The following is a 12,590-nucleotide window of genomic DNA, read 5'->3' on the forward strand; positions in this document are numbered from 1 at the left end:
GATATTAATGACGACGTTGTGTGAACGGGTACAGCGTTAAATCGGTATATCGGCCATTAAACCGATTTAAAGTCGCAGTGTAGACCTGGCCTCATACGAGATACTAGTTCTGCAGTAATCTTGGAGCTCTTGCTTTCTGGTCTGGTGAAAGCTGCTGTAGATACACTATAGAAGTGATTTCTTAGTATGGGAAAATTTGCTGTACTGTTTGTTAGTTTTACTGAGTTGTATTTAATAGGATGGTTATCTGGGAATCTACTTACTGAGCTAAATGCTAATAGCAGTCAATATCAATGAAACTGCAAATAAAGTCTAATAAATTATACTGTGTAGAATATAAATGGAAAATTAAAAATCTCTGAATATGGGAACTGTTTCTTACACCATGGCCTCCTGACAAACTGAATGTAATTGTGAAATAGTGGTTAATATGGACTTTTGAATCTCAGGTGATACCCAGAATTATTCAGATAGAAATGATAAGACTGATCACTCTAAAAAAGAAATTGGTGAATTAGAAAACTATAGGGTCAGCTATAATTGTGTTCATCCTAATATATCCAGAGCCTTATTTATAGCGTTCATGGGACAAGGTAGTCAAAGCATGAGATCCTTATTTATGTTTGATTATATTCCATAAAAAAAAGTAAAGTATTTTTGCTCTATTAGAAAGCAATAAAGATGAGGTGTAAGTCTGATTATGATTTGTTTTATTCATCAATGTTTTGGATTAGTTAGGCAGGGAACACTCATATTTTGCCACACTATGATAATAAGAAGTGAATGAATCATCAGACCAGTAAAGCAGACAGAATCGGAACTAGGGCCTCAGCTGAGCAGAGCACTTAAGCATATTGTAATATTAAGCACATGAGTACTCATAGAATATAAGGGTTGGAAGAGACCTCAGGAGGTCATCTAGTCCAACCCCCTGTTCAAAGCAGGACGAATTCCCAATTAAATCATCTGAGGTCAGTGTTTGGAGCTAAGCACATACATAAGTGCTTTGCTGAATAGGGATGAGATTACTCATGTATTTACAGTTAAGGACGTACATAAAGTGCTTTGTAGAATCTAGGCCCTTCATACTTTCGGTCTGATTTTGTTCTTACTTATACTAGTGTAAATTAGCAGTAACTTGGTTGATGTCAGTGGAGCTGAACTGGTGTAAATGTTAGTATGATAAATTCAATACTGTGGAATCAGGATTGAGTGTGTACCTCAATTTCAGAAATTTAATGTTTTTGTTTATATTATTTGTCACTGCGTTTGTGAAGTTCTAGAACATATTATGCCGTATAATATTTTCTCTTTTTCTCGTTTGATGTAATTGCTGTTAGCGAAATCTCTTTGGTAGTCCCTGAAACAAAGGACAATATTAATATGGGAAAGAGAACAAATAACAGATTACTTTAAATGGCCCTCTCATGTTTGGGCCCTAGGCAAATCAGTGGTTTTCTAGATTAGAGGAGCTGTTCATTGTATCCACAGGGATAGTGAGCTTACATGTGATCACACAGGTGAAACTGTTCATGCTGATTTTATGTTTAATGGTTGTTTGGTTAAAATGTTGGCTTTGGCTTACTGGATATACAAATAGTGAGAGCCAAATGTGAGAAATCTCCAGATTGATATTATTTAATCTATATAGTCTCCTTTGTCTTGAAATAGTCTTCCTTCATTAGAAGATTCTAGAGTTCATATATTGATTTTATAATATAATTATTATTAATTTTACACAATGCACCAAACATTCTCTAGAACATTTACTTGATTTAAAAACAGATGATGTGCTGAGCAATATCGGTCCTATATATACTTGCCTGGGATGAATCAGATGTATACACCACTGTCATCCATACAAACAAAAGCCTGAGAATATACATAAGTCTTTTATTCTGCCCTGAAAGCCAACAGACTTAAGATTTCTTTGACCAATGTAAGAAGTAAAATCTAGAGTATGGGGCTCTCCAATAAGAGCATCCTGCTTCTAATCCCCAGGCATTCAGATCTGAGAAATACTAGCAAAAGCATGGTACTGGTTTAAGCTTTCATGGTTGAGTATATAGAGAGGGGACATATCCTTAGATATCCTGGACCCAAATCTAGTAGAGCTTTAGAGATCAAAATCGTGTTGAATTAAACTCAAAAGACAATGTGAATTCAGTTCAGACTTTGAAGATTGATTTAATATACTCCTTAAAGCTAGCTCTGCTAAGTAACAGTCAGATTCTGCCACCTTGAAACAACGGGAATCCTCACAGAGTAAGGTACTACTTGATGGAAGGATGGCAGAATCTGACCCTAATCTGGAAGCTGTATAGTGTTTGCTTGCTGTAGTTCAAAGTAGCGTTCAAGGACAACACTGTGTAGCGTGAATTTCAAGAATCCAGGAACAACTGGGAAACCAGAAGCATGCCCAACCAAGGATCTTACAGACAAGTCATGCATAACCCTTCGGTAATGAGGAGAGACACTATCAGTGTGTTTTCTACAATAAATGAGTTATTTGTTGCCAGTGTATACACTACTTTACTCTTAGGACTTCTGTTATTTCTGTGACCTCAATAAGAGTAGGAACTTTGTGAATCCACAGCAACTAGTTGTTGTTTATTTACAGTTGTCCTGTTTCTGTACTCCGTAATCTTTAGATAACTACCATAGATGGAATGACTGGCAAAACATTTCAAATTAATAGCAAATTAACAAAAATTTGGAAAAGTGGGAGGTCACTTGGCAATCCCTTCCCAGATTTCCTATACTACTCCCACAGTAATCCATGTAGAGGGAAGGCAAGGTAAAATTCATGCTCACAAAAACAGAAAGAAATAGACATTGGGTTTTTTTAAAAAAAAAGAAAAGTATAACAAAATGTGAAATAGCAAAAGGAATCAAAAGAAGAAAGGTGGGTGAGGGTAACAGCAACAAACGGAAAAGAGGGTCCTTGGGATGTCACGGAAGCAAACCTAAATTACAAAAAAAAATAAAAATAAAAAAGCTACATCCCTGGCAAAGGGCTTTCTGTTCTAAATGTCTGTTACACACAGTGACTAATTAAGCTCCTGTTTTAATCTTTATAAAATGGATTTCCAATCATTCGTAAAAAGCTTTTGTCTGTGTTCTCTCTGTCTTTCTCCAAGTGCCTTTTTTATATGTTAATCTTCTCTTGAAAACTACAATGAAATAAAAGTAAAATTGGATAATGGTCCAAACAAAAATATGCTATAAGATATTTGGCTTCGTCATTTCTGGATTATCAGATCTGCCTATTGCTTTTTGTAGGATGAATTTCAAATCCCGTAAAACTCTTAGTACATTGGAATGTTCTTGATGGTAGAATTCTTTCTAAATATTACACCAAACCTCTTACAGCCAATTATTGTTACATGTTTTCATATATGATAAACAAAGATTAATAATCTGTTTTAATATTAATTATATTCAGGTACAGTTCATACTTGTGTGCTATATGAGTATATCCAATAAGATCCCCATTTTACATTTGTGAAAATGTTCCTTGAAAACATACGAATTACAACATAAAATGGGAGAATCTTAAAAGTTCCTATATTTTAAAGTATTCAAGAAGTTTACAGACTTTTAGTATTTTATATTTTGTTTTACATTTGCTCCTCACCTCTCTGCACTGTCAATGATTCTCCAGCTTCATTTGCCCATTTGTCAGATTCTGAAACAAGCATCTCTCTACTTCATTTCATCCTGCCCATCATCCCTGATCTGCCCCATAATGCTATAAGGAATTAGGGAATTGATAATGGGTAGGGAGAGTGGAGGATAGATTACTCTTACTTAGTCCATTTACAACACTAAAAACATGAAAGTATATATATGTATAAATACTTTATATATTTGATAGTATCCTCCTCATACACCCTTGGTATATTGCTTGTCTACTTTGATTGTAAGCTCATCAGGTCAGGGACCTGTGTGTGTTTGTGTAGAACTTAGAACAATGGAACCTTGAACCTGACTGGGGATTCTGGATACTGTTTTAATATTATTTATTTATTTGATTGATTGTTTTTTTATTTATGGTATTTCCTCGAGGATCTCCAGTCCCATTGTACTAGGCACAGTACAGACAAATAGCAAAGAAGACAGTCCTTGTCCCATAGATTTTACATCTGAGGTATCAGACAGGATGCGACAGATGGATAAAATAAACAGGGATGAGGACGGGGAGATTGGGAAAATGATAGTCATGAAATTTCACAAAATAAAAACTTCTAAACTAAAATATCTATTTTACCAGAAAATCAATTAAAATGTAATGAAAATGTTTATTGTATTTAAATAGATCATATCTTATTGCTATACAATCAGATACAGCTTACTTGGCTTTCAATGTTGGATCCCTCAGGAATGCCATTTCTTTCTCTCCTCCCTTGTGTCCAGTCATTTCTCTCTATCTCATAGTCTTTCTCATATTCCCTTCCTCTGTCCCATTTGCAGGCTCCTTTGTCTCCAGGTTTCTCTTTTTTGTTTTAGTCTTTTCTTATTCCTTTCCTTCTTGCTTTTGACTAGCCATTTAGAACCTAGCTTTATAGCTCCCCAACTCCACATAGGCCTGGTCTGGTCAGGGCATTAGTTAGAGCGTCCCAGGGACTGCCCTAATTTACACCACTAGATAAGATCCCTTATGCCAATGGAGAATCATCATAATGGAGCTCCGTTCTGCCCATCCCCTGCCATGCCCCCTGCCTTCCCTGTCACACCCTCTGTGCTGTGATGGGAGGGTGGCTGGAACAAGAACTGGCTTCTCTCCAGCCGCCAGATTTACACTAGCAGGGGGTTCCCCTCCACAAAGGGAATTCTTTTACAGCTGGAATCCATCCATTTTGTGCCACCTGAGCAGAGCAAAATGAGCATACAGTACTGCAGAATCTGGGTCAATGCCTTTTTCAGCAGTATGGATATGGCCAATATTGTCTTATCCTTTTTCTCACTTGGAGATGGAAATCAGCTTGGATTTTAGTAAAATTGAAACAGTGACTGAGCTTAACCTCGTGTTTTGATTGTACAGTATGTTGTATTATTTATAATTTAATTGTATAAGAAATATTTTCATAAGGATAAATTATATGTGTAACATAACACTCAAAGCTAGGTGCTTTAAAATTTTCCAGTGTGCAGTATATTGTTGAAAGTTACAAAATGTTGGCTGTATCCAGACTGATACATTTTTGGATAAGTTTCTCCCATATGCTTTTATTTAAAGTATTTTTTTCTTTTAGGTTAGATTTAGAAAAAGCATGTAAAATGTCTTTTTTGGAATAGAAGTGTTTTACAATTAGAAGATCATAGTGCTAGGAATTCAGCATCTTCTAGGAACTGTAGCATATGAAAGAAATGAAATCCTAAATCTGAAAAAAAAAGAAAAGAAAAAAAAAGGTAAGTCCTAACATCAGTTGGGCACACTGTGTCAATCTAAAATATGTCATTGCCAAAGTGATAGACACAAGCAGCAATCTTATCGAAACAAACATTTTTGGTCTCAAGGACTCTAGGCTCCATCTGATCTCTCCCTGACTTCCCAGTCTTTCTCTGTCTAGTAATAGATTTAATTGAAAGAGGTAGCTCATATTTTCTTCAGATTAGAAAAAGTTGAATAAATTTGTTCAAAAAGGATGAGAGAAGCAGAAAAGGAATGGTGTTGAATGTTCTTTGTGTAGAGACGTCTTCATTCAGTATGCTGAACTGTTGGATATGGTGGTTTCTAAAGTATCTGTTTTACCTCAGCCATGAAACCCTTGTCCAGTACGGCTGTTGTGCCCTTGCATGCTGTTTTGGATCAGCTGAAGAATGTATGGCAAACACTTCACAGCTACCCCTTTCTGAAAGGTGACACCAAGATAAAGTATATTCTCCCTGAAAATGCTGCCTCCCATGTCTTCCGCTGCCCACACAAGACTTTGGTAGCTGAGATGACCATGGCCAGAGCAAAGAAGGTGAATATACACTACTGTGCTCCAGAACCTTGATCTTAGGCACCAAGATATTTTTGGATGAATGGTTTACTAGTGTATCAGTGCTTATGTTTCATTTTTTCTGTTATGATATCCCCTAAGCTACTTAGTCTCCAGGAATGAGAATTCTGCCAACATGGTATTTTCAGAAAACGGAGAATTACTTGAGCTTTGTAACTGCTTCCCTGAAGATATCAGAGTTCTCATTCACAAGCACATTTCTCCTCAGAGTTTGGAGGGCAATCTTTAGAAGTGGTGTATATCTTTACAATTTGATGTTTGTAATGTTCTATTTGAGGAAATAATTTCTCAGTCAGTTTGTTTTGTGATTGACTAGGACTTTCTTTGAGGAGCCTTTGCTTTTTGCTTGAAGGCAATTGGAGTCATTGATGATGCACAATTACCAACAGAGATGCTGTGGCTTACACCCTGACCCATTATTGCCGCACTAGGGACCAAAAACCTTAGAGCTTTATGCCTGTCTTGTGCTAGAGAGCACAAGACTCAGCAGTCAGAATCCTGTAAGAACATCTTCAGATTAGCAGAATTACAAGGCAAGTAATTTCCCATTATGCAGCCTTGGAATCTTGTATTATTTTAAAGCTGGGCTAGCAATAGCAAAATCTTCTCTATTGCTATGACAATCTGGATAATTGAGGCTGTGAATTATTCTTGCTTTTAGAGCCCATATATGATGTGGCTACCTATGCCAAATTTGCTTGGACCTTTGCCTTAGAATATAAATATCAGCCAACAAAAATGGAATCTATATAATATTGAAATTGCCTTCTCTTTTTGTGGAAAGTGCCTCTTACAAGCCAGACAGACACATTTATACCACCTGCCTCTTTGCAGCCTCTGACATATGTTAACATTTACATGTGTCAGAAAACAATATCTGAACAGTAAAGAGAAAGGATGCATGAAGTTCAAGGGTATTGCATCTGAAAAAAAAGACAAGTTATGTTGCATTGGTGTCTTGGAAGCCCAAAAAGTCTTCTTGGACTCGTCAAAATGCGTGTAATATTGTGACTAAAACACCCCAAATCACAAGTGAATTGAACTAACCCTGTGAAACAATTTACTCTTCCACTGAACAATGGCAGGCAGGACAGCAATGACCTATGATCTTGTTACCATGCAACAAAGGGATACATTTTTTTTCACATGAGGCAAAGATAGTAACAACAACACTAAATTGAGACATTCTGGGTTGTGTGATGGTCACCTCTGCAGTGACTCTGAGAGTACGATGAGGGAGAGAAAGAACTAGAGGTTCTGCTGCTGTGTATCCTCCACCCTCACAGAGAGCTACCATAGTGGCCTGTGGTGGCAGGATTACTTCTCCCTATACACATTATGAAGATAGAACACAGCCTGGTATATGAGTTTGTCTATACAATGGCAGTTCTGCACATATGTCACCATTTGTTGATGATTTGGAAGAACAGCAGATTGGGAAGTGAATTGATCCTTGCCCTGCCAAAGTCAGAAGAAAAACTTCCATTGACTTCAGTAGAACCAGGCAGATGTTTTTATGGCGGACAGTATCATTGAATAGGTTTATAAAAATTGATGTTTATAATATTTATTACTGATCTTATAATCAAATAACAAAATAGCGTGTATTTTAAAAAAATCGTGTGTACTCAGAAACAAGTGAGTGGCTGAATGAAAAAATAAATAGCATGGAGATGAGGGGCTATAGGCGAAGAACATTTTTGTATATTTTCAGTGTATATGGCTTATTCAGTTGCATCATGGAGGAGGGATAACTCAGTGGTTTGAGAATTGGCCTGCTAAACCCAGGGTTATGAGTTCAGTCCTTCAGGGGGCTACTTAGAGATCTGGAGCAAAATCAGTACTTAGTCCTGCTAGTGAAGGCAGGGGGCTGGACTTGATGACTTTCAGGGTCTCTTTCAGTTCTATGAGATAAATATATCTCCATATATTATTAGACTGCAATTACATAAAGTATATGGTTTCTGTGTTCCAAAATTTCAAAATTATGGCTTTACCAAAATCACCATATGTATAGTACATATATGCATATTTTTGGTTTGGAATCAGACACATGAAATACATATACCTTTACTCTATAAGTGTAACAAAAAAGTTGTGGCATGTACAAGGGAACTCTTTTTATTTTGATAGTTAAAGTTTATCACAATTATGACTTACTGAAGAAAAAAAATCATAGGAGATATATTGTAATTAGTAAGGAAGAAATTTCTTTATCAACACCATTTTTTAAAAAACTGCCTCATTTAAGCTGTCTTATAAGAAATGCATTCTGGTTTTGTACTACAGAATGCAGTTTTATCACCACACACACATGCAGAGCCTGATCTTGCTCCCATTGAAATAAATGGCAAAGCTTCAGATGACTTTACTGACAGCTGGATCAGGCCCATAGTTTGGGAACAGGTAAAAATAAGAGTGTATGGTATAGATGCAAAGCTTTCTCATACATTTTTTCAATCAATTTTAACTGTTTATGAGCAAATAAACAACATATATATCTTTCTGAAGTGTTCACACCTTAAGAATTCTGATCTACTGTTCATACATACGTAAATTCCATTAAAATTTATGAGTTATTTGAAAACTTTGATACAAGAATTAACCCCTACTGACACTTTATTTAAATTAAGACTTTTTTTAACATAATTCAAGCATACTCACGGCAGCCTTTCATAAGTTACTTATAGGGGTCGAGGGGTGAAAAGTGACTGGCAAGAAGCTTATTCTGTACATTAGTCTAACACAAATACTTCCTTAAGTATAAAATGCTTTGATCTTCATAAGCAAATGCCATATGTGTGCAGCTGTGACCCATGCCTTACAACTGCTGGAAGGTTAGAGAAAGGTAGCATATGAATTTGATATCTGCATTCAATTTATGCTTTTATATTTAGCAGTTCATAATTTTATGTAATATTTTAGCTGTATGAAAAATATGCACTGGAGTTGAGTGATAACAGATTTCTTTGTGGTTTGACTCAACATTGTTTGGGTGAATACAGAATCCTAAGTATTGCAGACTGAAAGTAGGGGGTTTAATTAGAACTGTCTGTGTTTTAAAATATCTGAACTCACATTAAGATTGGCAGATTTCCAGAAATCCGAAGATTATGTGGAGCTAATTTGAGCTAAGCAAGAGTCTTCTGTTTTCCAGTGTATATGGCTTATTCAGTTGTATCACTGACTTGTAATACATTAAAAATAAGGAAATAGAACTATGATCAGTCATTTGCCGATATGTAACAATGTTTTTTTATCTATAAAGACCCAATTTTATCACCCTTATTTTGAGTAGTGCCTTATTCAAAGAGAATTTCCATTGAAAACAATTGGACTACACAGAGTTAAGTTCTGCTCAACTTGAACAAAGGACAGAATCTGCCCCTAAATTGTTTTATTTTTGAAACATGTCTAAAGAATTACATTTTAAGATTTGGATCCCTCAACTAGATGAATATGGGTGGACTGTTAGTGTGGTTCTTCTTGGGTACAAGGGTTCATTCACATGGATCCAGTCACAGGAGGAAAGTCTAAAACAGAGCACATGGCTACTTTCATAAAAATATCAAATATGATTTGTTCTCATAATTTATCAAAGAAAATTTAGTAATTTCAATGAAAATTGTTCTGCAAATGAGAAAAAAAATCCAAGAGAGAACCCAAGATGAGAAAAAGCAGTATCACTGTCACAAATGTGACAGAAAATATGTCAGGATTCCTTATAAGAATTGAACTAACAAGATTTGTATTATTTCTTAATTTAAAATTCAAAAAATCTTATTTGCTTATATGAATGTGTTAATATGAGGGTGTGTATACATATGAATATATGTGTGTATATATGATTTTAAATTTAATTCAGTAATTTAATTTAAGAGTATCCATTTTATATTTTCTGTATGATTTTATTTTACTAGCTTCTACTGGGTATGGTGGGCTCTACAGATGAAACCCTACAAGAAGCAGCAGCTGGTTGCATAGCAAACATCCGCAGATTGGCTCTAGCTACAGAGAAGGCAAAATATGGTTGATGCCTCAACCAGTTTTACTGGCTCCCATGTTTTACACACTGCAAGACATTTGAATATGTAACTACATGGACTACCTAAGTTTGAGAAACATTTATTTGAGGATATTTTTAAAGCCTACTATCTAATTAAAATACATGTGTTTAAAAACGGAAATGTACTTCATAGTGTACTCATTCTGTATGATTTTTAAAAGGTTTTCAGTTATTTTATCATCTAAAAAGTACTTAAAACACATGAAAATAATTGTATGAGTTCCAGGTTAACATCATTAACTCTCAAATTTAAGATATGGTTTTCCATTTGATGAAATTGTAATAAATACATTTTTCTTCACTATGTGTGGCTTACAATAATTCATGAATGTCTTGAGCAATTCCCTTTCTGCTAAACCTGTCTAATCATCCTGTCATTATGGTTTTGCCTGTTTGATCACTTGCAATCCACAAGAGAGGACTGACTACAGATGCACCAATTTCACATCTGGTATTACATAAGTCCTGCAAACAGCTGGAGCTGTAGACCTCATTCCACGATTATCCCAAATTTCCTCTTACTAGCACCAATATCAAACAAGATAACATTTAATTATATAAGAGAGAATACATATGATTAATTCAATAGTTAAAATTCACAGCAGTAAATTAAGAAATAATAAAGATGATGAGCATTTTATACTAATATTCTTACATTTATATATTAGAAATATAATCTCTCAGGGATTCAATTAGTCTTTTAAATGTAGAACAACAATGTTTGAAGCACTTTGTTATTTTACATAAAACTAATCTTCAGAATTATTGACTTTCCTTTCAGTAATCAAGGTCTTTATATTAATGTTTTAATGAAATATCATTGGTATTGTAGATTGTAGAACAATTGTTGAAACACATTCAGGCAATTAATTAACTCATGAGTAGTCCAGGTTTATGCATGTGCTGTGCACAGCAACCTTTGTAAGCAGTAGTATAAGAGTAAGACCCTGAATTATAAGTGCACACAATTCTGTCATACCTGAAAAAAAAATCTTAAAATAATTGCATTTACTGTCAAACATTTATTTCTGAATGAACTGTATTACTATACTTTTCAATGCTGATGATTTAAAGTACAGCACATCCTAGTCTAGAAGCTACAGTGTCTATTAAATTTAATTAATTTTCCCTGTGCCTTGTGATATAAAATTACAGCTACTGAATGAGGTTGGCTTCTAATGGAGACATTCTTACAAACCCCAATTTTTTCATGTTTATTATTTTCTTTTAAATGTATGCACAGACTCATTAGCTATAGCTAGATTGGTGTAATACAATTGTTTTTCATTTTATTAATTAAAAGAAACAATCAACATTCGTTGCCTAAAACAAACAACATTTCTTGCATCTTGAGCTGATTTTAGGTTTATGAAGCCCTCTGTGAGTTTAATCAGTGGACCCTGGTTCAGGCAAGTATTAAGCATGTGCTTACATCCAGATAGTGCTTAAACAAATTCTCAGCTTTAGACATATAGTCAAGTACTTCCTGATTTGGGGTCTAGATACTTTAAAATGATATTCTTGTTCATATTTTAATGCAGGCACCACCAAATTTGACAACAAAATTATACATGAACTAGAAACTCTAGTGTGATAATTCACTGAAACCCAGTGACCTAAACCTGCTCCTTTATAGGGAAGACAAGTTTCATACCCTAACCTGGAGATATAATGTGAAGCATCTGTGCAGTTGCACTACTTTCCTCTCTACAGCCAAATTGAATCTAGTGGCAGTTTTGATCCCTACACATGCCCTATGTATGATTTGCATCTGTGGATTTGCATAGTGGAGGATCTACTGTCTGTTCCTCCACCACACATGTAGAACTCCACAGTGCATTGCGGGGGGCAGGGGGAGAAGGGGAGTACAGAGTTCCCTGCGCATAAATCCATGCTCTGCCTTCCCAGTGCAGAGGAGTCAGCATTTCCACATCACTCAGAGCAGGGGACAGCATTTGCTCTTTAGTAAGGTATTAGGAGTTTTAGTAAAGTATCTGGTGACAGATTCTGAGCTCCACGACAGTGGTTTAAATATGGAGTAACTCCACTGGTATTAAAGGAGATCAGAATGTGAGTCCGCTAATCAACAATTTTACATGCATGTAAACCTTTGCAAGACATCATGAACGTCCAAATTCTGTTGGTGACGCCTTCTGCACCAATGGCCTTGCTAAGTACTTTTAAATAGATGTATCTCTATCTTGCTTCTGGTATCACAATAAAGTCTTTGTTATACACAGAATGTATCTATCCAATAAATATTTGTTGCAAATATGTTTCAATCATGTGAGGGGGAGGTTGGGAGAGAATAGTTTGAGAATAATTTCATTTTCTTGCTTATGAAAAGTATAACACAAGTGGATATTTTACTGTATAAAGGGAAACAAACCTACCTGTCATGAATAGTTGGTCTTGATATGACATCTTTTCAGTCTTTAATGTTTTATATCAAATTTTAAAGGGTGTAAAATCTAAAAGTAAACTTAATTTTATGATCTAGTTATTTTGAAAATAAA

The 12,590-nt window shown here is 35.3% G+C and overlaps 1 protein-coding gene across 2 annotated transcripts in view; it reads left to right on the forward strand.

Annotated features, from left to right (window-relative positions):
- Positions 1–10,375, forward strand: part of ODAD2 (outer dynein arm docking complex subunit 2) — a 167,924-nt gene extending 157,549 nt beyond the window's left edge. The window contains exon 19 of one of the 2 annotated variants that reach the window (XM_075062259.1): positions 9,929–10,375. In XM_075062259.1, the coding sequence (XP_074918360.1) occupies positions 9,929–10,042 (114 nt within the window). In that variant the 3' untranslated portion in view covers positions 10,043–10,375. Of the gene's footprint in view, positions 1–7,722; positions 7,864–9,928 lie in introns of those variants that run through there. The other variant, XM_075062260.1, reaches the window with a different exon arrangement.
- The last annotated feature ends 2,215 nt before the right edge of the window (positions 10,376–12,590 follow it).

This window comes from Chelonoidis abingdonii, chromosome 2 (genome assembly GCF_003597395.2).
Source record: "Chelonoidis abingdonii isolate Lonesome George chromosome 2, CheloAbing_2.0, whole genome shotgun sequence".
Taxonomy (NCBI): Eukaryota; Metazoa; Chordata; order Testudines; family Testudinidae; genus Chelonoidis; species Chelonoidis abingdonii.